Raw genomic sequence first — 26,072 nt, 5'->3', positions numbered from 1 at the left:
TCCGAAATCCAGGTAATTTCTACCTGGTTCATCTAGAGTATGTATAATGAAGTAATAATTATCAATTTCTAAAAAAGTGCAAGTTTTCTCAAGACATGTGCTTGACTCAAGATGGATTCCTGATGTCAACATGGAACAATAATTTAATTTAACAAGGCATGGTTTCTTAGTATGAAATAATGTTACTTAATATTTTCATAAGAAAAAAAAAACGTAAGAATGTATTGAATGTGTATCGTATAATCCCAACGCCCCACAATGAATTCAAATATTTAGATAAAACTATGGTTTTACGATTTACTTGGCTATTTATATAACATTTTTACAATACGAATACAATATACGAATAATATAATAGCATATATATATATGTGTGTAAAATAAACAAAGGCTCATATTACAAGAGAATAAAATAATTATTCTGATGTTAGATATAAGAACATTATGTTATGGCTTCAACTGAAACAACGCTACGGTAAGAGGTTTATTATTGTTACTTAATATCATGTTTATTTGATGCTCTTGTGGGAGTTTCGATTCTGCTTTGTAATATTTATAGATAAAATATATCCAGGAATACCAAGTCATTGAATGAATGTTGTTTTTTAAAAATATTAGTTTATTATATTCTTTCACTTAAAAATCTCCTGACCAAATACCGTGGAAACAATTTAAAGGACGTCTTAATTAGTGACTCGGGTGAACATATATTCTTTACTATAAAGGTGTTTATAATTATGTACTAAATTTTATGTTATCAATGGCGAATGATCTTCTTAGATATCTCATTTATTATTCTGAACAAGACAAAAAAAAAATTAAGTGATGCATACTAACGTAATTACAACTCTCAATGAAATTAGAAGAAGTAGTATACGAAAAGTTACAAAAAACGTTTAAATAATGGCCTCAGTTCATGCAGAGGGTCTAAATTGTAAATTTATACCGAACTGAGATCAGAATAGCAATCCACCAAGCAGGTGTTGCGATATTGTTTTTTGGGATTATTGAATTTCGTTCTACTTTTACAGTTTATAAGATGTTACGTATATTTGGATAATGAGAACATTACTGAGATAACGTCTTTAAACATGCTTCTAATTTAAATTTTGGGTAATTTTTATAAGTTAAGTTTCTTAATCAATTCTCGTGAACAACGTTTTTTATTTTAAATATACATAACAATGATGTAAAGACAAACCATTTAGATTAAGCTGTATTTTAACAATGCTAGCTGGATATATTTTTTGTTATTAGTAAACACGACCTAAGTAAGTAAATAAAATGTACAACTAACATAATTTCGTGGTTCATAACTATAAAAAAATTAATAACTATAGAAAACTAGATAAATTAAAGTTGCTTAATATAATATATTGAGATATTCAAAATGTAAGAATGACATATCCATCTCGCCTGCCCGCGGTCACGGTTGCAGCGAAGTAACCGAAACGTCGGGAGAACGTAGCTTAAAATAATAAAAAACGCGTAGCAAATCCGAAAATCTTAGTTTTATTTAAATGAAGACTCGCGAAAGCCTGAGATCTAATTAAACTAGGAATTTGTTTAACGTATTAAGAATTTGTTTAATGTATTAAGAAAAAATCACAACAAAGCAACGTAATGAACAGAGCCGCCTAGCTGTCAGTATAAAGTCAACCCTGATCAATCCGGCTGCGTTCTAAATTTAAGCCCAGAACATAATTACTGTTGTAGACTCCGTAGCTATTCAGAATCTGTTCGGATTTTAATATCTTAGCAAGATATTTTAACTATAACGATATTAAAAATCCATCAAAATTAGTTGAACCGATTTTCATGTACCAATGATTTTCTTACTGGGTTCATTGCAATTCAACGTACAAAAGCAACATAAACTGAATTGGTAAAGCGACTGGAACGCAATAATGCGGAGGTTGCAGGTTCAAATCCGGCCCATGTAGAGTAGAATACTCCGTACATAAATTTAAATACACATATCTTATAAATATTTATTGAATATACGATTGTTAAAAAATGTTTAAATTAAACATTATCACTGTCCTCAAGAAATGTATATTTAAAGCCTCTAATGTAATCTTCTTTACCCGTGTCAGTGTTATTCAAAAGAAGTCTAATAACTCACTAACGCTGTTTGAACATCAATGTTATTTGAAAACTCATTACAACGAATTATTTAGTTATAACGTCCACGTAATTCAAATAATTCAAACGTCTGTTCAATACACGAACTTATGATGGGTTATAGAAATTTTTATGCTCTCTTGCGATATGCATATAAAAACAACTAGCCCACCCACGTGAATACGCTTCATGTTAGATTAAAAAATTCTTCATAAATTTAACATTTATTGTCATCCAAACTGAATTTCATTTTGAAGACATTTCATTTGCTTTAAAATTGACTTGCAAGATGTGATAACATCATAAGTAGATAAAAAGAGTCATAAAGGCGGATTTTTTTTTCGTTTTAGCACATTCAAATAAATGGTTTTTTTAAAGGATTTTTCTTATAATTCACTATAATTGCATTTCATTACTCGTGACTTTATGACCTTTACATAAAAAATTAAACATTTCGTATGAAATTTGCTTTTTGAATTTAAAATTTAAACTTCAAACACTATAACCTCACAAAGATTATTCAATGTACCATTTATTACATATTCGCTTCATATTTTATTTAATTCATGATAAAAACTTTCTTTTTACAATCACAACAATTTTATAGGTAGTAAAACCTAGCTGCGGTCACTTACTACAGATCGAACATAGGCTAGCTCGGCCGGGGATATTATACCCTCTCACAGAAGATCGGCGCGAAGTAGTCTTAAATGGCTGCGTTTCGTCCGATGAGTGAGAGTCGCTTGCCCTTTCTTCTTTCCCACCCTTTCCTGTCCTTCTCCCACAATGAAGAACCGTATCGCATCTGTAACACCCCTTATCTTGCGCCTTTGCCGCCTTTGAAATAAAAAAAAATACAAAGGAGTTATATAATTGTCAAAGTTTCTGAAACTCGTTACTCAATTCATTCGAATAACTAAAGCCAATCAGCTTGCAACTAAAATGAAATAACTATCAGAACGTGTTGTCTTCAGTTTGTGCTTTGAGAAATAATAACTTAGTAATTAACGTTATTTATATTCATATATTAATTGGGAATTTTTATGATAGTAGATGTTAATAATATTTCTGTAAAGTAATTTAAATGTCCAAATACTTAACAATTTATTTTATAATTTAAAATTAGAGCCACAGCATGCTTTACATGACATCTGTGTTGGAAACTCTTATGAGGGAAAACTAGCGCCATCTGTAATAATTAATATCGAACTGGAAGCACTGATAAACTTATTTCTAGTACAACTTTTATATTTTATTATACCTCGCTGTCTTGAATATGTGGATTTAATTTTTGAACACTTGTTTGAATTAGTTATAAGATTAAAAACAGTTACTAATAGTAGTCAACTATTTTACTAGTTTTTGAATATATGTAATTATGCGATTTTATAACGACTGACACACACTTTAACCTCGTCTGTTCGCGGAACGTGAACGGTTGCTGTAAAGTAATTGAAAAGTCGGAAAAATTTTAAATTTTAAAGTTGCGTAATTATATCCCAAAAACATATTTCATTTTTAAGTGTATGAAAATTTTAGATATCATTAATTGTGACATATAATTAAAAGCATATTTGTATATCAAATGTAATATAAAGTAAATAAATATTACTTAAAGTTAGTTTAATGTTGCTTTCGATCCATACAGCGGTTAAGTGGTAACCGAAGTTTTCGGAAGTTTGTCTCACATGATGATTCTATTTCGTTCTGGTCATAAATTAACATAAAATATTATTTTGGTATACATTATTTTTAAAATTTTAAGGCGTCTAAATAACACTCACTTTTGAACACTTAACAAAATTTAATTCAACTATCTAGTATTTATTAGTAGTGTCTATTTAATTACGGTTTTGTAATAGTTTTCCAATGTAATGTAGCATAATTATATTATAAATTTACTAAATTTTAGTTTCAGCGTGACCGCAGCTGTCTGTGTCCCAGTTACTGGATAATCAGTCATCATAATCGTTAACAGTAAACTTACCCATACTTTAGAAATTCCTAATCGTATAAAATTTGTCCAAATAACCAGTCTATAGTCTAACTTATTAGCAAAATAAACCCATTATTTATATATAATTTTTATATTTTCTCAATCTTAATATAATTGATAAGAAATTGGTTACCCGCAAATAACTATTAACATAAATAGTATAGTTACTTAAAATTAGTCTTTTAAAACCTCAATACAATATAGCGAAAATATTTAAAAAGAAAAACAATTTCCTAATAAGAAGTTACGCACTACATCACATATTATTTCATGTATATTTGTAAGAAATCTGATGTTCCGATTTTCCTATTAGTGATGAATCTAAGAAAACTAATTGAAAATGCAATTCAATTTCACTGACATTCATTTCGTGTTTGAACAAAAATGACAGTGAGAAGTTACAGTAAATTATAACCGAAATATAAACAGTGAATGCTTTGATCTTATATGTGGTCAGTGTCTTTTGTTACAATTAAAAGCTACACGTCTGCGCGTTCAAGTTGTGGTTCGAAACAAACCGATGTCGCAGTTATGAGGTCTTGTTATTTCGGTAGGCATTAGAGACTGAAATCATTTAACCCAAAGATTATTTACTTTCATATGAGATATTTCAAAATATTTAAACAGAATGTCCAAGTATTTTTTATATTTATTTCGTTATTGTTATTATTTAATTAATTTTTGCGTTTTTAGGACATAAAAGTTAATTTTCCACCCTACTGTAATTCAATAAAAATCTTTTATTCATTTTATTTGGTGGCTAAACATCTACCATTTCTGTATATATTTATAATCTGTTAAATTACTAATAAAAAAACTTATAGACTCTGATGTGAACAAAGACATCGTTAATCCAATCTAATAAATTTAACAGAACAAAATTATAACTTGGTTTGTAAGTACTCTAATTAACTAATTTGTTGCGAGCATAATTCTAATATACTATGAACATTTATACAAAACCACCATTATATTTGAATAGACTGGTGATATTTATTCCTTATATAATTTGCATAGATCGGATACGAGTGTATCAAATGACCACAGACTAAAGACACGTAAAGGAAGGGCAATATACCGTAAGTGATGTCTGCAATGAAATTAGGATGTCAACAACCTCTAAATTGGACTAATCTTCACGAATTTTTAACTATCCAGTTTTAAAATTACTAGACACAATCAATATTATCTTCCTTGCCTATTTAGGTTACTATCTAGACTGAGATAGTATAGAAAAAATATTTAAAAAAAATTCAAGCCCATTAATAAAAAACATGCTCATCATATTTTCCAATTCAGTTAATTCATTATCGATTTATATTAAATAATGTTTTTTTTTGCAAAATAAAGTGTTTTCCACCATGATTTAAAATAAAATTCCGGTTTCATTGCAACAATCTGTATAATGATATTTTTGCAAGCTTAAAACTCTGTTAAGAACAGGCAATAAAACAATATATCTAACAACAATGTAATGTTAAATGCTAAACAATCAATGAGAATGACTAAAGACTAGAACAATTCATGAAAATATACTGAACGTGTGCTATAAATAGACTCCAGGAAAGAAAACATTTAACAAACAATTCCATCGCCGTATTTCCAGGTGTTCGTCTCTAACAGTAGGACATTAATTCGCTGATGCTGCAGGCTTTATCGCAGCATTCGCTAACCACGAAACGCTTCCCTCGAGACATACCCATGCTCCTGGCTTTTTGGGGTGGAATCCACGGCCAGCCCAGTTGGTTCTCCTGATCTTTGTTATAAGGTGTTAGAAGAGAATCTGCAGAAAAATTATAAAACGATTTTAATTATAAAAAAAATTCAAATATTATAAACACTTAACAATTAAAGTGTTGTAATGTTGTTATCTAGTTTCTAGGCAACAAGACTGTTATTTTTTACGTTATATAAGTATAAGTATAAGTATGTACATACTGAACATAGTTCCAGATTCGGATCTTTTTTCATTCGAAACTTCATCATAACACAACATGGCTAGGACTCTGGCGAGGGTTCTACCACAGTAGACTTGAGGACTGACATCCTGAAGCGCAAATTGGCTGCCGCCGATGTGACCACAGCACATCGTAACTAGAGTCGCTAGGACGGCCAAAGAGGAAGACTTGATGATGTACATCTAGGAGATCGTAAAAAAATGGATCATGTTTTTGCTTATTGAGTAAAAATTGTGCAAAATATTTGGTCTTAGGAACTAAATTTGAACTATCTCCAAAACCAAGTAAAAGTAAGTGATAAATAAGCATTTACTTTAGTAATGAGATCTAAGATTTTCGCGAGTTTTATTCATTTAAATGAAACTAATATTTTTCGGATAAACAACGCGGATTTTTATTATTTTAAAAAAACTACATAGTCCCGACGTTTCGATTATTTTTCAGCAACCGTGATCACGGGCAGACGAGATGTGAGATTTAGTTTAGTATCTATTGTAAAATGTATAAATAATTATAATTTATAATAAAATAATAATTTATAATAAGAAACTAAATGTTCTACAAGATCAATCACTTGCGGCAGACCATAACTATAGAATATAAAAACGCTACTTACATTTTCTTCTTGAGATGCCTCTCTTAGGTCGTTGTAGTACTGAATGTGGAGAAATTTCAGATAAACCCCATTTTATATGTTATGAGAACAACGCGCGACATTAATATTCAATAAGTTGCTCGCATAACGTATAATTGCTTAATCATTACTGAAAGGAATCAGGTGCTCTGGTTTGAGGGCAATTATTATAACCTATTTATCGAGCTAATTCAATAATCCGTTCCCTATTCCTGGCTATAATTGTCCATCATAACCATCCGACCTGTAATGCCAGTAATATGAGAGCATTCATTGAATAGATACAGAACATTTCTGTTATGTTACCCTTATTTCTGATAAAATTATTGTCAATTATCTTAACGTGAAAAACGAGACCCTTAGTTATTGTGAAAGATTATAACAGAAGTAGTCTGCTATTATAAAAGTAAGAATACAGAATTAGAGACGGAGGATAACAGAATAAAAATATTATGAGGAGACATTTGAATATACGAAAGATATCATTCAATCAAACCGTTGCCAAAAATTTGTTCATTTTGTAATAATATTACAATAAAATAATGTTATAATACAATGTCAAAATTATAGAGGTCCTCAGCGTGGTAGTGCGAAGCAAAATTTATTTACAACAAAGCGGCGACGATTCAAACAAAGACTAACTTGTACTTAGTCATCTTAATCCAATGAGTAGCGAAGTCAAACTTTAGGTTGACTGAACAAACGTAAGGAGGGATTTTCATTCCTTTGTCCATTATAAGCAAATTTAAACGATACCATCAAATACCCTGACTTTCGTGCCCAGTCAAATAGTAACTTAGCAAGTTATTGATATGACAAAATAAAAGCACTTATGAGATAATGAGATCTAAGATTTTCGCGAGTTTTATTCATTTAAATGAAACAAGTATTTTACAGATAAACTACGCGTGATTTATTTTTGTAAAATGGAGTATGTGTCGGGGAGTATGTAGTTTTTTACAAAAATAAATCACGCGTCGTAGTTTATCCGAAAAATACTAGTTTCACTTATGAGATATTGTGTATTTATTGTATATAAAAAATAATTCCCTTGTAAAATTGTTCTGAAACTTCACCAGTTACTAATTTTATATAATAATGTATTGACATTAGAACAGGTATAAGTTAAACATACACTGACTACCATAAGTTGATATAATTCCGATATGAACCTGAGAAAAAAATTCACATATCAATTATCTTCGTCCCATGTTTGAGAATAAAAAATATATATAGGTAAATGGAATTTAAATAAGTGGCATTCATATTTATTACTTCAAACAATAAATACATTAATTCAATTAATTTTAAATATCCCACTTAATTCATTTCAGTTAAAATATACCATGTTCCTAAATTAAATCTGTCAGGCGTGTACTTTATTGCTCCGATTCTGTAGGCGACAGCATGTCGCGATTTCAGTTCTTGAGCTCATTTAGGCCGTCAGATAGGATGAAATGACGCGTCAAATTGTAAATTGACAACAGCGGGGAAAGATGCATATTTACACTTCATTTTGAGGATATTCTACGTCGTTGAACAGATTGAAAATAGTGATTATGACCGGTTCATTTGGCGGAAACAAAATATTCAAATTGATTCATTATTAACATAAGACTTTTAGACAAAATTACATCACAGACATAAAACACGTAAGATGGAACATTACTCTCTTATATTCAACTTTGAATGTGTAACACCTGAAAACCATTTCTTGAGTATCGAAAGACAAAATTAATCAAACAGATAAACAACAGTATGAGTTGGAATAATAGCCAAATTAATTCCTTATTTTTCGCTAGTGATTATGAAAAAATATATGTTTATTTGTATTGTGGCCATAAAATAATATATCTATTTAAAAAATAAAAATAAAATATTATTACTTTTTTATGAAAAAAGTGGCCATCGAGTAGACGACCTACTGCATGGGCACTAGTCACCGTCGGCCATGAACATCTGCAACATAAGACATGTTGCGGATGCGTTGCTAACCTTGGTTGTTGAGGAAGAAGGAAAGGGTGGGGACGGAAAAGGGGCAGCTGACTCCCTCAATCATTGGACGAAACGCACCCATTAAAGACTACTTCGTACCACTAATCACGCCGATCTTCTGTGAGAAGGTGGTACTTTCCCGTACGAGCTAGCCCATGTTCGAGTTGCAGTAACTGACCACAGCTAGGCTCCACTACCATAAAAATTATTCTATAACTAATAGAAATATATGGAATGTAATTGCTTTCAATCAAATTCAAAAAGAATGATATGTCATAAAACTGCAGAAAACGAAATAACTTCATTCAATATATATCAATAATCAATATGTGGGTAGGTTGCTGTGTTGTAATCCTAGGTAGGAAAAAAACTGCTTTCACCTCTGGTTAGGCACTGAATGCTAGTCAAAAAATATATATTATGAGATGTTATTTAACAAAAATATGAAGAAATAACATTTGATTTATTTCTAAACCAAAGTTACGATTACATTACAGTCATTTCATATGACTAGTAAGAATCATATCTTTATGAATAATCTATAACTTAACCAAATAGATATTTGTGTTTGTATTTAACCTTTGAGATATATGTATACAATATAAATAGATTAATTTTGTAAACTAACCCACCCTTAATTATTTTGTCTGAACAAATTGATGCAAATAGTACGTCATCATTTCTACTTATAATGAACGATGTAAGCTACGATGTAATAATATGTTTTTAAGTAAAAAAATTCATCTCAGTGTCGTTCAGACATCATAAAGCAAATGTCGTCACGACCAAGGCCTCAAAAAATATTACCATTTTAAGTTTATCATGTAACTACACCCACAATAATGTTTTTCAGACCGAATTGAATAGTTCCATAACATTACTGAACTTCTCAATTAGCTTCAAGTTATGCTGTTGTTACCAAAATTAATGATAAAAGCAAAAGCTCTTTCGCATTAAAAAGGTACGATATCAAGACATTTAAAACATTCAAATGTATTGTGGTAATTATATACAATTAACACACTATGACTAACTTAGTGTGTGTAATTAATTAACGAAAACATTAAAATCTATATTGGACCATATTAAAACGTCAGATATTAATATTAATTTGATACCAATAATCATGTTATAATGTAAAAATGATATCACCAGCACCAGAGTAAGTGATTTTTTGTAATAATTAATTTTTCATAGTATCTATTTGTGCATTGCTATCTATTACGTTTAAAGGTGAAGTTACTAATTAAAAACGCTTGCTAATTCTTTTTTTCCGATTTTTTTTTATATCCAAGGTGGCAAACGAGCTGACGACCTAATTGATGGAAGATAGTCACCGTCGGCCAAGAACATCTGCAACATAAGGAATGTTGCGACTACTTTGCCTGCTTTTAAAATGTGGAAGAGGGAGAGGAAAGGGTGGGAAAAGGGAAAGGACAACTGGCTCTTTCACTCATCGGACGAAACGCAGCCATAATAGGCTACTTCACACCGATCTTCTGTCAGAGGGTGGTACAAATCAGCTCATGGTCGAGCTGTAGTAACTTGACCACAGCTACATCCCACCACCTTGTAAAAATTTAATTATATCTATAATAAAACTAAATAATATTAATGTCTGTGAAAAAACTTAGAAAATAACTTGGTATTTTGAATTTTTCACATAAATTTTGAGGTTATGTGAAAAAAGTGTTAATACGAAAGTTTTAGATCTTTTTATTACCTACAACTTTGCCATATAACATTTTTCATTAGGACTTTTAGTTTTGCCGGAAATCAAGAAAAGCCATTTTTACCCTTAGATACCCATCCCCACACCCTTCCCGACCTCTGATCGCCCGTAAATTATTTTTCTTTTCATTTTTTCAATACTCCCTCCTTTTCTAATGGGTTTCATTGTATTATATTTTTTTCTTGTTTTAACAATTATCGAGACTGGTCTATTTACAATAAAAGTTAAATAAAATTGCCTTATCTTTTTTCGTCCATATATTCCACGTTGCCAAAGTCAAAATAAAAAACACTGAAGTTGAATTTTTTTATGGATTAAACAGAAACTTATTAGAATATTTTCCTTTCGCTAGTTACCAAATTATATTTATTATTTATTACTACTTCTACTTATTGTTCCTATTCTTAATAAATTTTAATTACTATTATTTTCATTATCTAAGGTAAAAACATTTTATCTACTTCTACAAAAAAAAAATATCCACTTCTAGAAAAATAAATAAAAAAGCATGTTTATAACGTTTTGAGGTTTTTGAACGAAACTTTTTGTAACATGTCAAGGAATAGAGTTTGGCATTTGCCTACTGGCTCGTGTGTCAAAATATTTCAGTCAATTTAAAATCTTATGTTTAGCCAACATAGAGTCTTTTATAATTCAATATTTGTATAAGTTGCAATAGAATTTTATAATATGTGGAATGGGGACGAAAGTTTAAAAAACTGTATTAATACCGTTAAGTTCTACTTGGCCCAGCGAATAACTTTCTTTAAGCTTAGAAATATAAAATACTCATATGTCTTAACTTACAGTAGTGAAAATAAAATACAATGTTGAATATTTTGGATCTTGGATTCCTTAGTGTTGCGATTACTGTTGCTTTTACCGGGTTTTTGATTAATAATTATGAGAAGCACGTCCCAGCATTTGTGATAAAAGGCTTTAAGTATGGAAGTTTCGCGTATCAGGGTTCGGGGGCAAATTATCTGCACATTATTGAAGTGCCAAAAGCTCTCTATAGACATTTTTACGCTTTTTCTTCAGTATTTAGTACCTTGAGTCTTATATACGCATTTTTAGTGTACTGTTTCGAGTTTAGTGTTCACAGATATGTTGTGTTTATGTTAAAATTAATTCTTGAGCAAGATGAACCCACAGGTATAGTATTCAATATATATTTATTTTTCATGCTATTTCAACATGGGTAATTTAATGATATTATGTCGTTTTCAGTTTCTGCAACAGCTAGTCTATTGGCACTTTCGCTAATTACGATACAGTGTATACGGAGATGCTATGAAACTTACTACCTACAAGTGTTTGCTAGCTCAAGTAAAATGAATCTCAGCCATTATATAGCTGGTATTGTACATTACTTTGCGGTTGTAGTGGCTGCAATCGGACAGTCACCATTGTTCTGTGGTAAGAAAACATTTTATAAGAGCATATAAATTTTTTTTCATAAAGTTTATATATAAGAGTTAATTTTGTATATTTATATTACAATTCACTAATACAGTATGGAAAATAATTTAATTCATTCTTTGATGCGAACCAAATCACTAAAATCACAAATTTAATCAAATTTGTAAATTATTTGCTTTATTTGATTTTATTAATAAGAGAATTTACAAGTATAGCTTGGATCCTTTCAGGCAGCCAAGACCGAAGCAAAGTTATATGGATGGATAGTAAAACAATAGTTATATCTCCTTGCAGCTTAATTTTCATGTGGGCTTGGTATGAACAGTACAAGAGCAATATTATATTTGCTAACTTACGAAAAGACAAGAAATCAGGCAAAGTGGTGACCGAAGATCACAAGATACCTTATGGACGGCTGTTTGAACATGTATCGAGTCCACACAGAATGTGTGAAGTGATTATGTACATTGTACTGCTACTATTAGTACCCACTAGGACCTTCTTCTGTATTTTCTTGTGGGTTATTTGTAACCAGGTACTTTTTTGATTACCTTATCATTAAAATACCAATTAATAGATAAAACACTTAAATGATAAAATATATCAGTTACAGGCTTCATTAATGTAATTTCAAGCTATTGTTTTGAATACTTTTGTTTATTTAACATTTTAAATTCAAATAATAATGTCATAGGATTATTGTTCTTAATTTCCTTGGTACTGTAGTAGAATTTTTGAATTTATGAAATTACTCTCTGCATAAACAATATTCATTTGAAAAATTCCTGTAAATGACAATGAAAAAATTTTGTTTTATTTTCAGGTACAAACAGCGATTCATGCTCATGTATGGTACAAAAAGACGTTTAAAGACTATCCGAGTAATAGGACAGCCATTGTTCCTAAATTATTATAAAAATATATATACATTACCTTATATGGTAACACGGTACTCAAATTACCTTAGATGGTAACACAATAGCCATATATAATATATGATGAGGCTATAATTTATTATATTAAGAGGCATTTATTTATTCTATTATACAATTTTAAATTAAATAAAAAAAAAACTATAATAAATATTGTTTTATTTACTATGAAAACAATTGCACACAATTTCTGAATCATTCGTGCTGTTGCCCTTACTTGAATAGAAAACTGAAAAAAAAACATAGATTTAAAAAGAGTGTATCATAATCCTGAAAAGAATTCAAATATTATTAGAATAAACAAGGTTATATGATACTATGGTAAAGCTTCTTTATACATTTATAAAGTATATATAATTTGTATATATATATATATATATATATATATAATTGAAAATAAAAATCATTATTACCTGTAAGGATATCCTTGTGTCTTAGCTCTGAAGACAGATAAAAGTAAAGAAAAGAAGACGCACACCAGAACTAAACCAACCACAGAATAGAACCTCCTTCTCTTTCCCTCTTGTGCTCGAACATCTTTCCCGTTCACTCCTCCGGCAGCTTCAATCATCAATATCATACCAACCACTACGGCACAATCTTATTACTATTGTTAAGGAAATTTTTAGTCAATATTATTCTTATTTAAAAATATGAAACTACTTGTATTACACATATTTTTTATGTGAGAGGTGGCAAATGAGCAGACGGCCTACTTTATGGCAGTAGTCAAAGATGGGCATGACAGCTGCAACATAAGGGATGTTGCAAATACATTGCCAGCCTTGTTTGTTTGAAGGAGGAAATGATGGGAACAGGGAAGGGGCAACCGCCTCTCACTCATGGGACGAAACGTAGCCTTTAAAGACTACTCGAGCCAGCCAATGATCGAGCTGTAGTCATTGACCACAGCTGGGCTCTTACACCTAACAACAACTCGGACAACTTCTTCTTCTTCTTCTTCCTGGCAATTATCCCAGCATTAGCCAGGGTCTGCCTTCCTGCTCAAACTCCTCCACTTTGCACGGTCTTTAGCATCCGCGGTGGTAAGTCCATTGGCTCTCATATCCTGCTTCACGGTGTCCAGCCATCGCTTTCTTGGGCGTCCTGGGGGTCTTGCTCCAGGGACCGACATATCAAGGCAAATTTTTCCGACGTAATTCTCAGGCCGGCGTGCAACGTGGCCATACCATCTCAGGCGACTCTCTTGAAGCTTATCCGCTACGTCACGGACTCCAAGACTACCTCGGATAAATGTGTTACGTATACGGTCAGCCCGCGTTACGCCACACATCCACCTCAGCATCTTCATCTCCGTGACGTGAAGCTCTTGAGTGTGCCTGGACAGTGTTGGCCAACATTCGCTTCCATATAAGAGAACCGGTCGGATTATGCTCTTGTATATTATTCCCTTGAGCTTGGTAGGTATTCTGCGATCGCAGACCACGCCTGTGACCTCACGCCATTTCGCCCAAGCAGCGCTGATACGGGCTTGGACATCGTGATCGATGCCTCCGGACTCATGTAGAATAGATCCAAGGTACCTGAACTTTTCCGACTTAACGGCTGGTTCAGGACCTATATGGATAGTGCAAGAGTCCGGGCTTCCGCAAGCCATGTACTCGGTCTTCGTCACATTTAGTTTAAGACCACCGTTCTCAAGCGTACCCTTCCAGAGGTTCACTCTTCGCTCTAGCGTTAACCTGCTCTCATCAATGAGCGCTATGTCATCGGCATACATCATCAGCCATGGAGGCTGGTCCTGGATGTTGGCCGAGACAGTGTCCAGCACTATATTGAACAAGAAGGGGCTAAGAGCCGAGCCTTGGTGAACCCCTACTGAGATCGGAAAGGGTTTTGTATCGCCAACAGCAGTCCTAACCATTGAAACGGAATCGCGGTACATGTCTCTGATGATATCAATATAGGCCTCAGGGATCCCTTTGAATCGCAATGCCCACCAGATACATTGACGAGGCACGCAGTCAAAGGCCTTCTGCAGATCTAGGAATGCGACATGCAGAGCTCTCCTTTTTTCCCTGTATGCCTCCATCAGAGTTCTGATGGCAAAGATGGCGTCCAAGGTGCCCGATCCTGGCTGAAATCCGATCATACGCTCAAAGAGCTTCATGGTGTGACTCATGATCTTAACGCCCCTATAACTACCACAATCTTGAACACTGCCCCTGCCTTTGTATATAGGGGTAATGTAACTATAACGCCACTGATGTGGCATAGTCCCAGTGTTCAAGACGCGGTTAAAAAGGTCCGTCAGTATGAGCACACCAAGAGAGCCCAATGATTTCCACGCCTCGATCGGAATATCGTCAGGTCCCACCGCTTTCCGATTCTTCATGCGTCGAAGACAATTCCGAGTTTCGTCGGGTGTTATCGGACAACAATACGTTCATTGTGAAAAAAACTGAACTAAGATTAATATAACATGGGTAGTAAAATATGCAGAAATATCTGAAGGTACCTGGATAAATTCATGATTTTAATTTGTTTCAAACCCTCTCTATTACATATATAAAAAAAGTTGTATTAATTTTAAGATTAATTCCCATGAATTTCAACAAAAATTATGTGTAGGCAAAACTTTTATAAGATTCACACTCTCAGTGGATATCATTCAGTCAACTAACGACCAGTTTTATACAAATTAAGGGATGTCTCCACAGTTTTTTCTGAACAAAAAAATCTGTTTACCTGTATTATAGGGAAACCGACCTACTGGCCTACAGGTGCAGATAGAATCCCAGGCTTGATAGACTTCATCATATGCAAAAACATGCCTAGTAATGAGATTAATATAGAAGGGTTTACAATATGAACTCTGATCATTCTCCCATACTATTGACATTATGCAGACGAACGCGGTATAATGAGAAAAGACCGATCCTAGTTCACAAGCATACAAATAGGAATAGTTTTAGATCAGATATAGAAAACGAAATAGAATTAAGAGTTCTGCTTAAAACGAGAGAACAATTAGACTTAGAAGTAAGACAATTTATAGGAGCTGATATTTCAACCCAAGGTTGAACCATCGAACGCAGCTCAAATAGCGTGTACTGAATAACTGCTAACATATGACAACTTAGAAATAAAGCTCGTCACACCAAAAGAAGTTTCGAATATGATTGGGGACCATATCAAAAAAATCACCTGGCTACGAACTTATAACCGGCGTAATTTTGAAAATTTTTTAATCGTAAAGCGATTGTTAAACTTACAACTTTAATAAATGCTGCTTTTCGATTTAAGTATGTAGCGACCTGTGGAAGGTAGCTGACAAAATTATGATACCAAAATCTGACAAACCACCACATGAACCACATATAGAGCAATTTCTCTACTACCAGTTATGTCAAAATTATTCCAGAAACTATTGCTAAAAAGACTAAAACCAGTTGTTAAAAAGAGTAATATTATTATTCCTGAACATCAATTTGGTTTTAGAGAGAAGCATTCAACATATCAGGTACATATAATAACTAACGATATAGAAAAAACGCTGGAGGAAAAAAGGTTTGCTCTACCATATTCCTTGATGGAGCACCGGCCTTTGATAAAGTTTGGCACGATGGACTTATACACAAACTCAAATTAATGCAATCAGAACAATTTGCTGAGTTTCTTAAGTCTTAGATACTGAATAGGGTATTTCGAATTCGTCAAGAAGACGCCTATTCAGAAATAAGGCCAATCAAATCTGGGGTACCGCAAAGTAGCGTATTAGGCCCAATAATATACCTATTATATACCAGTGATATCCCAGTTAACGAAAACAAATACTGCCATAATGGCGATAAATGACAAACACGAAGAGGCCGTTGAAAAAGTCCAAACAACAATCAACAAAGTATTCCCCTAGGCTAAGAAATGGCGCATTAGGCTGAATGAAAGCAAGTCAATTCATGTAGACTACAAATAAGAAACCACAGTATTTCCCTGCATTTATGAATGGTGAACAAGCACCATACGCTAATACAGCCAAATACCTCGGCATGACTTTAGACGCCAAGCTGCGCTGGAAAGCATACGTCTAGAAGAAAATATCGGAACTAAAAGTACGTTACCAGAAGAAAAGGCTGCTTGGGAAAAACTCTGCTGTATCAGTACACTACAAAGTCCTACTATATACACAGGTAGTGATGCCAGTATGGACTTATGGTATGCAGCTAAGGGGCTGTACCAGTAAAAGCAATCGCTAGATAATACAACGCTTCCAAAATGAAGTGCTCAGAGATGTCGATGCACCGTGGTACATTCGCAACTGAGATCTGCATCGAGACCTGGACATGGACGTCGTAGATCAAATCATACAAAAATATGCCGAAGCCCACGAAAAGAGACTTCGTCATGACGTGAATGCGAGGCAATCCAGCTCCTTGGAACCACTAATATAGTAAAAAGACTGAAACGACCAAAGTCGTTTCAGATAGTGTAGTATTTTTTATTGACAAACAAATGCAGTGATAAGTGCCGCGTATTTAGAACACATGAACAAAGTGTCTTCGCCTTAACAAAGACTAAGTACATACGTGTTACTGGACACATTCTTAGAACATCTGTTAATGTTGCAATTAAGGTCAAATTTATTTACTTATTAGTCAATTAGCTAGATTGTAAATTAAATAAAGTATTGTTTACTTTATTAAGAAAAAAATAACCTGTAATATATTTAAAAAGGATACTTAGCATAGCGACAATATAGCTTTCAAGGACAAACTGCCCATGGGAACCACCATTGATATAAACGGGGCCGTTCTTGGTCCTGTGGAAGAATGGTGGGCCTCGTATTTGATTCCACATCTGACCTGACACCATGGCGAAACATATAAACACAGCTATAATGGCCCACATCTGCTTATTGTATAGGAACTCAAGATTATTCCGACGGACATATAAGAAAATAGCTATGAAGATGAACAGAACTAAGAATACTGCGACTCCTGAATAGTTCGGTGGACGGAATATTCTGATCTGAAATATAAATATATATGTTTTAATTTCATAGCATTTTAAATCTCCTAGTAATTTTGTATATGGTTCATTTAGGCCCATATTTTACATGCTGGCTGGGGATATTGAAAAGGATTATTGTGTTACATTATTTTTTTATAAAAATAGTGAAGTGGATACAAGTTTTAGAAATAATTATGTATTTTTTTTTTTTTTAGATAATAATACAGAAAATTGTATTTTTAACTGGCAATTCTCATTTAGTTGTAAATCTTTTTACATTGTTGTGCCTTAAGAACCTTTCAATGTCATTAGGAGTTTATGCCAGCGACTGTGTCTCATTCCCTACACGGACCTCAGAATGGTATTTGCGGATATTAATAATGCATATTTGAATAAAATAATTAGTCTTTAATTGGCAGCGCCCTCTAGACTCTGGAAAACTCCATAAAAAATCTATAATATTGCATGTTTCTTAAGAAAGGAATTTTTGACTAAATAATTAAAAATATCATTCTGATTCTTAAACAACACCAGTCAGGAATATCATCAGAATCTGTTTAGTAGTTTTTGTTTCAAAAAGCAACAAACATGTGTTCCCTCACAAAGTATTACTAAATAACACTTGAGTAGAGACAAATTGTATTTTGTATCCAGTAACATACTTGAACATCAGTTCTGTCTTGGATCCACTTAGCAATGGCCTCCGCATGAATACCAGCTCTCTCAAAGTCCATGGAATCAGCGGGTTTTGGTTTACCTTTGGCGGGGAAGTGCATAATCACTGGAGCTGTATTCAAACGTAACTGTAATTATAAAAAAATCTAAGAAATAAATTACCTTCATGAAAAATCAGTTTCGATATAAAATTTAAAAATAAAAGTATGTATAGAGATATGTTTCCATTGTCATTTAGTTATTTGAGTAAATAGTTAGCTTATATAAATTACCTTTGAATTTTTATATATTACATTGTTTTAACTGGTAACAAAATCTAGCAATTAAATAATTTTTACATTTTTTCCATTTTTAAATTCGTATTATATGCATAAATTTATTCTCTTTTAGAGTTATAACAGACTAAACATTACAAGTACATTTAAAAAAGCTATTATTAACATAACTCTTCAGTGCTGTTTGAATATACAGTAGTCTCTTTAGACTTGTCTTTACAAGATCAGATAAGGTTTGACTTAAATTAAATATCTTATTAAAAGGTAAGAAGGATTAATAAACGTTGTATTACCATTTGGAAAATATCAGATCCTTCATCGAAGTCAACTATGCCAAAGAAGAGTTTATCAGAGTAGGCAGATGAGAAACGGAATGAATTAGCAACGATCGTATACTCGTCGTAAACATGCTGGCAGATAGCACACTTTCTAGACGGTGCCATTGCTGTGAACATGACCACGAAGGAGTAGTCTCTAGGCGGAGATCGTACGTACTCTTTGAATCTATTGAGATTTAGGGAAATCATCGAATATTTCACAGTCATGTCTTTAAGATTACGGACTTTCTCTTCGAGCTGCAAATAGATATAATAATAATATATATAAGTTGTATGATAAGTAACAGGCGGCTAAGATATATAATAAACACTTTTAGACTTACTCCTTTACCACGGTTTTGAGCATTTGCATCGTAATAAGTTAAGAATAATGTAAAAAATAATAGGGATTTGTATTTCATCTTAACGATTAATTTTTAATTAACAATATTAGATTTAAATGAGCTAAAATTTTACAAAAATCTTAGCCAATTACTAATCGCCAAGCAGTATTGCATACCAATTGACAGATGCTTTTATTAATATCATGACAACATTTACAGATTAAATGAAAATGTTGCCAATTTACACTATTAAGATATATAAATATTATTTTTAAACTTGATCGTAAACTACAAAATGTTACAAAATCTACTAAATTTATAAATATAAAATTTTTGATTAGACATTAATGTTATTTAATCTTTTTGATTTTTATTATAATTATTGTCAGAATTTTTGATACCAAACTTTTTAGGGTAATTTAAAATATTATCCATAATTATTTGTCCACCTTTACTTAATACTAATTGGAAATGAATACTTTATATTGTGCCATTTCATTTCTTGTATTCAGATATATACGCCACCCCTGAAATATCTTTTAATTAACGCTTGCGAAGTAAAACGATGCCTTCTACGTCACATAATGAGGTATGTCGTGACGTGACTCCTCAATTATGTGATCAATTTTTAATTTTTTAAACAAAATAAAAACAAGTTTTCTTATTATTTGACTATATTAATATAGAATGTTGAATATTCTTATATATCCGAAGATATCATCTGGTTTTCATATCATAATAGAGAGTTTTACCATAAATTAAAACTTACCTATTATTTTTTCATCAATATCCGGAATCCAGGTAAAATCTACCTGGTGCATCATGAGTCTTATAATGAAGAATATCCATGAGTTGGGTGTTTTATATAAGTCTCAATATAAAGAAAGTGGCGCCGCCTATACAGAGAGGTACTAAAACTGCTGGCGAAAGGCAGAAAGATGGTCGCTTGACTCAAGATGGATTCCGGATATTGATGAAAAAATAATAGGTAAGTTTTAATTTATGGTAAAACTCTATTATTTGTTTCGTATCAATATCCGGAATCCATCTTGAGTGATATGTTTGTTATCTCCTGGTGTTTTATAGAAATTGTTGACGCTATAATGTGTAGTAGATTAAGGTGAATATAAAAAAATTATATTAGATTGATTTCTATAACATATTTCAATGAACTGGGTTGAAATAATGAGAAAGACATAGATGATGAGTTCGAATTACGTGAATTATAATCATTTAATTCCCTCTGGTAGTAATTTTGCAAGGTGTGAATCATTTTCCAATTACTAGTTGCTAGTATTTGATCTATAGGAAAGCTTTCAATAAAATTAAGGGCAGCCACGGCTGATCTTACTGAGCCTGGTGACACTTCAATATCAGCATCTTTTAAAAGTGACTTTACCCATCCACCAATCATTGTTCTCGAAACTGGTTTTACCACACCTCTCGGTGTAATAAATAAGTGATTTAAGTCTTTTCGTCGATCCGAACTCGGAGACAATACTCTTTTAATCCAAAAGTTCGTGTTCAAGTTTTGAATGGGATGCGGTCTTAACCTCCATCCGGATTGCCTATGGTTTGCATTGTCGGTTTTGGAACCAAAGGCTGGCCAAAAGATCAAATTATCTTCCTCATATAATAAACTCTTATCAATTCGCAAGAGCGTGAGAGCAGCTAGCTAATTTTAGTTAACTCTCAATCGAGAGCGCATCGTACGCGTTCGCTTTTATATTTTGGTATAGGAAGCGAGGGCACGTAACGGTGGCTGAATTCTACGACCCGAAGCAAGTAACAGAAGTGTCGCGGCATGCCTTGAAACATCGGAAAGGCTATTTTCATTAGGATTGTGCGAACTCATAAACTAGCAGCTTTTTTGGGTTCCAGATAGGTGACTTTGCCTTTTTTTCGCGTGAGATTGATATTGCTCTTAGAATATGTTTAATAAAGAAATCCGACGATAAATCTATATTATTTAAGTGCGTAAAAGTTGAAATTACCGATTTATGAACAAGAATAGTTCTATATGCTAGACCTATATCACAATGAAGATGAGCTAGGTACCGCGCTACTTGACTTCCGTTCGGAAATTTATGAGCCATGCTGGTTTATATGTATTCAATGTAGAATCTCTCCAGCTTGACCGAAGCAACCGTTGCTCAGACTCCGTCCATCCTGTTAAAATTTCCTGCCAACCGAAATCAGCCAAGCTCCCAGTTGTAATTTTTGAACTTCCGGTGGGTATGTTCCTGTTCGTGTGTCTAGAAGTACACGGTTCAGATCTGGAATTAGATATAGGGGACATATGGTTCGGTTCTGAAGATCCGATTGCCAAAACACCTTTTGCCATTTCGGAGCTATTATAATATAAAGTCTTTTGGCTTGGTTCATGTGAGCAAGTACCCTGGGGATTAAATTGGGTTGTGGGAATAACCATATTAGCTTGTAATCCCAAGAGCGACAAAAGGCATTGTATCTGCCCGGTATATATTGTGCTATTAGCTGTATGTTCACTTTGTCTAGAACCGGTAGAAGCCGCCGAGTTTGTTCCAGAAGCTTCAGAGACCGAATACCTACTTCCTTGTTTATGTATGATATAACGGTCCTGTTATCGGTCTGAAGAAGTATTTGTGAGTTTTGCAAGTGATCCTGTTCGAGTTGAATAGCTGCTAAGACAGCAAACATTTCTTTTTTGTTCACATGCCATGATTGTTGACGTTTCGTCCACGTTACTGATATGCTGATTTCGTTGAGCTGTGCACCCCAGCCTGTGTTGGATGCATTTGTTGTCAAAAGGTTGGTCAATTGAGGTATTTGAATCGGCATTGACCCTGTTATTTCTTTCAGCCACCATTCCAATTCCGACTGTACTGGTTGGGGAATACTCACGCGGCGGTACGGGCGAGTTTTCGGCAACTGTCGACTGTAGTATTGCAGTGTTCGACAGTGTAGCCGACCCCTGCGAGTTACAAAACTCGCAAAGTTGAGTCTCTCCATAATGGACTGGTATTGTCGGAGAGACCATTTGCTCTGTTTGAGCAGATACAGAAGTGCCTTGCGTAGCGATAAGCACTTCTGCCCCGACAGGGACTTTGTGTTTCGTTTTGTGTCCCACGTTATGCCGAGAAACTCGAGGCATTGTGTCGGGGTTAAGACCGATTTCTGAAAATTTATCATCCAGCCTAGGGTCCTCATCATCCTTAGCGCCCATGCTATATCGTCCTGTAAAGCCGATTTGGACTGGTTCGCAAGGAAAAAAAAAAAATCGTCGAGATATACTACGCATCTGATGCCGTGACTTCTCAACAATTCTGCTATCCAATTGGTTACCGATGCGAACGTTCTTGGAGACGATGCAAGGCCGAAAGGTAAACAGGTTATTTGTAGCAGCTGGTGTTGATGCGGATCTTGGTGGTAATTAAACCTTAAGAACCGTCGATGTTGTTTTAATATCGGAAGGCGAAAATGGGCCTGTCTGATATCTAATTTTACCATCCAATCTTCGAGCTGCAGAAAGGTTGGCACTCGAAAATGATTGAAAAGGCGAAAGGATTTTATCTACACCAACATGTTCAGTTGTTTGAGATTGAAGATGGGGCAAAATTCCCTGTTGGGTTTGGGCACTAAAAAGAACGTTGAACGGAAGCTGGGAGATGGCTCCGCACGTTCGATCACTCCTGTTTTTATCATGCTTTTGATTTCCGCTGACATATTGAAGGGAGAAGGGGATTCGAACACCACTTAATAGTTTGCAAATTTTTTCCGGAGCTCCAAAATTGCTCCGAACATTTTGAAATTGTTTCAGACAACCTCCTCGAAAACTCAGTCATTCGCCACGTTTATGCTTAAATGAGAACTGAAACCGAAATTTCCGGGACTTAGATTTGTCTCGTAATTTATTAGACATAAATCTGGGGTTGCTGGACTGCTGCCGCGGCCGTTTTCCCCTTTTTGAAAGGTTTTGACGAAAAAAGGTGTCATAAGGTTGTTTACTAGTAGAGGCTTTCGGATTTTGATATAATATATCTTTAGACTTTAGTTTAAACTCATAGTTTGAGTTTTCGTGTAATTTATTCACCCCTCCTATTTTCTGAAGGTAATCATGAATAGCTTCACTGTTAAAAAGATATTCTGAACCTGGGGGTATTTTATAAATAACATCGCGACTTGGGGGTATTTTATGAATAACATCGCGATGAAATTCTTCCGTGATTTGTCTTAACAGTGCTTCCCTTCGTAAAATCTGCTCGTCTACCGCACACTATTTGTAATAAGTCATCCGTTATCCTGCTATAGTTGGAATCTTTTGAAAATAATGATTCGATTTTATTAAACAATGAATTTCGAGTAAGTGATTCTTTTGATTCACTCGCCCAATTGTCAAGTATCTGCAATGTTTTATGTAATTCCGCTTTTTGATTAAGTAAGGCATTAGTTAATCCAGCGAACGAACATTCTAATAAATAAGAACGGGGATCATCCTTTAACATTGCCGATTCATAACGTTTTAATTCGTCGTTGACAGATGATTCTATAAATTCGGGGGTAGCTAAATATTTCTTTTGTGAATCGGAAAATTTAATAGCATACCAATCATCACAATTAAATCTCTGTAACTCAATTAATTTTTGAAGGTATTTATCATTTGCTTTTGCAAAAACCGGATCTTTCACTGTTGTACTAATGTCCGATAAATTTTTTTTTTTTTGTTTAATTGGGGATTGACAACAGGCCGCTCTAAATTTAAATGGTTTGACTGTGCTGTGTTATCATGCTTTAAATTTGTATTCTCGTTGCCTTTCGTTAAAAGATTTGTTAAGAAGGCAATTTGTTGAGATAAAAATTCAAAATGAGCGTAACTTACAGTATTTGACTTTTTTTTTCTTTTTTCTCGATTTGCTGGACTGCCTGCTGGACTGCCACCACAACTATCAGACGACACATTATCACTCTCACATGAACTTGTTGATGATGACCGTCTCCATTTCCGAGAAGTGGATTTTTCTTCAACACTTTGGTTTTCCATTTTATTAACAGAGAGGTTACACATACACTTAAAACACTTGTAAAGTAATTTCGCGTTAAACTTTCACTTTCACTTGCTGACTTGTTAAAGGCGCGAAAAACGACGCTATAATGAAGAATATCCATGAGTTGGGTGTTTTATATAAGTCTCAATATAAAGAAAGTGGCGCCGCCTATACAGAGAGGTACTAAAACTGCTGGCGAAAGGCAGAAAGATGGTCGCTTGACTCAAGATGGATTCCGGATATTGATACGAAACAAATAATAATAGTTTTTTTTTTCAATGACATACTGTTTGCTTTACGTTCTGCGTTTGAACATGTAATTTTTTAATGAAAAAAAAACCTTATGTCTTATTTATGTGCTTAGGAATAAGTAGAAATGTTTAGAGCATCTAAGAACTATATAGGAGGATGAGCAGATATTATGTCTTGCTGTGCCAAGATATTTTTCATATAATTGGCAACTTCTGTACAATGAATTGAATTAATTTGTCGTTCGTCTCTGAATAAATTTAAAAAAATTAAGGAAATAGTTAGGAAGGCTAGCATTAGAAAATTTGTTACAATTGCCTGAACCATTTAACCACAAATTTATAGTATTTAAGCATTGTGTTCAATTTATGGCCTTCAAATGAAAAACGAAATCTTATGCCATAAATTTATTTCCGACCATGTTTTTTTAATGGAATACACAATTCTTTTTATTTCTTTAGCCAACTTTATTTGAAACGTATTTATTCGCCAAAGTATGTTGCCGGCTTAAATGATAAATTTAAAATTTTGTAAGTGAAGTGTCCAGAGGTATGTAGCTACCGATGGTCTTAGGGAAATAAAAAGTGATTAAATTAAAACCTGTTTTTGTAACGTAAGTAACATTAAAAAAAGAGTTCTGCTCAACAAGACGATGGATTCACGATTTAAGCAAATTTGCTTTAAAAATTGTTGGATGTGTCGTAGTCTTGGGATAGTTGACGTGTTTTAGTGTTAGGTTTACTTTATCAGTAGGCAGCGATATCATGTGATAAAAAGCATTTTATCTATATTGGAACAACCGTTACTACTTGCTAGTTTTTCAGAATATTCATAGAAGCTATTACCTCGTTTGCAAGCGATTACCTCGTTTGCAAGCGATTACCTCTATGGTTTGTGCTTGCAAAATCATTTTTATTAAGAAAAAAATGTCCTTGGCACACATTTTAAATGTGTACAATCGGTCAAACACTTAAGGAACGAGTAATTATTATCATATATACAAAACATTAAATACCCGTAGAACCATCGTAAGTTCGCATCATCAGACTAAACACGGTCAGTTTAGAGTTATCTACTTTGATATTCGTAGAAAGTGCACTGAACGATCTTAATGATACTATTTAGCCAAAGGGCCCGAAAGTTTTTACACACACATACATCTACCGTTTCTTCTCTTAGGGTTGTCTTCGCTTTTTGTGTCCAATGTGACATATTATCAAAGTAGAGAATGCTATTTATTCTATTATGCCTTTAATAAAGAGACCACAAATTATATTGGGTGTCCGAATTTTTCCAGAAAGTATATTACGTAAGTAGTATTGCATTAGTAACGTTTTAGAGTTAAAAAACAATGGAAATGGCGAGATGGGGGTTAATGTTTGCAGTTGAAGTGAAACACTCGATTCATAATTTATATTACTTTT

At 33.4% G+C, this 26,072-nt stretch overlaps 3 protein-coding genes across 3 annotated transcripts; 1 reads left to right on the top strand and 2 right to left on the bottom strand.

The window, feature by feature from the left end:
* Positions 1-5,541: 5,541 nt before the first annotated feature.
* On the bottom strand, positions 5,542-7,059 carry LOC116766274 (insulin-related peptide 2-like). The gene is made up of 3 exons (XM_032656081.2): positions 6,695-7,059; positions 6,059-6,260; positions 5,542-5,903 (listed from the first exon to the last, which is right to left on the bottom strand). Exons 2-3 carry the CDS (start codon positions 6,258-6,260, stop codon positions 5,737-5,739), a joined length of 369 nt encoding a protein of 122 aa, XP_032511972.2. The 5' UTR covers positions 6,695-7,059; the 3' UTR covers positions 5,542-5,736.
* Positions 7,060-11,039: 3,980 nt separating this feature from the next.
* Positions 11,040-12,944, top strand: LOC116766313 (polyprenol reductase). The gene is made up of 4 exons (XM_061522817.1): positions 11,040-11,594; positions 11,670-11,858; positions 12,092-12,396; positions 12,685-12,944. The coding sequence occupies exons 1-4, from the start codon at positions 11,267-11,269 to the stop codon at positions 12,775-12,777; spliced, it is 915 nt and encodes a 304-aa protein (XP_061378801.1). The 5' UTR covers positions 11,040-11,266; the 3' UTR covers positions 12,778-12,944.
* Positions 12,936-19,557, bottom strand: LOC116766312 (tumor suppressor candidate 3). The gene is made up of 6 exons (XM_032656133.2): positions 19,376-19,557; positions 19,008-19,289; positions 18,427-18,567; positions 17,494-17,782; positions 13,207-13,393; positions 12,936-13,022 (listed from the first exon to the last, which is right to left on the bottom strand). Exons 1-6 carry the CDS (start codon positions 19,451-19,453, stop codon positions 13,007-13,009), a joined length of 993 nt encoding a protein of 330 aa, XP_032512024.1. The 5' UTR covers positions 19,454-19,557; the 3' UTR covers positions 12,936-13,006.
* Positions 19,558-26,072: the final 6,515 nt, after the last annotated feature.

This window comes from Danaus plexippus, chromosome 15, assembly GCF_018135715.1.
Source record: "Danaus plexippus chromosome 15, MEX_DaPlex, whole genome shotgun sequence".
Lineage (NCBI taxonomy): Eukaryota > Metazoa > Arthropoda > Insecta > Lepidoptera > Nymphalidae > Danaus > Danaus plexippus.
Note: the sequence above shows the minus strand (reverse complement) of the source record. Positions and strands in the feature narration are given on the sequence as shown.

Coding starts and splice junctions, on each gene's coding strand:
- LOC116766274 (XM_032656081.2), bottom strand. CDS start 6,260: ATGTACATCATCAAGTCTTCCTCTTTGGCCGTCCTAGCGACTCTAGTT. Junction 5,904..6,058: donor CGAATCTGGAACTATGTTCA/GTATGTACATAC, acceptor ATTTTTCTGCAG/ATTCTCTTCTAACACCTTAT.
- LOC116766313 (XM_061522817.1), top strand. CDS start 11,267: ATGTTGAATATTTTGGATCTTGGATTCCTTAGTGTTGCGATTACTGTT. Junction 11,595..11,669: donor TGAGCAAGATGAACCCACAG/GTATAGTATTCA, acceptor TGTCGTTTTCAG/TTTCTGCAACAGCTAGTCTA. Junction 12,397..12,684: donor TGTGGGTTATTTGTAACCAG/GTACTTTTTTGA, acceptor TTTTATTTTCAG/GTACAAACAGCGATTCATGC.
- LOC116766312 (XM_032656133.2), bottom strand. CDS start 19,453: ATGAAATACAAATCCCTATTATTTTTTACATTATTCTTAACTTATTAC. Junction 18,568..19,007: donor GATCTGATATTTTCCAAATG/GTAATACAACGT, acceptor TTATAATTACAG/TTACGTTTGAATACAGCTCC. Junction 13,394..17,493: donor CTATATTGTCGCTATGCTAA/GTATCCTTTTTA, acceptor AATAGTAATAAG/ATTGTGCCGTAGTGGTTGGT.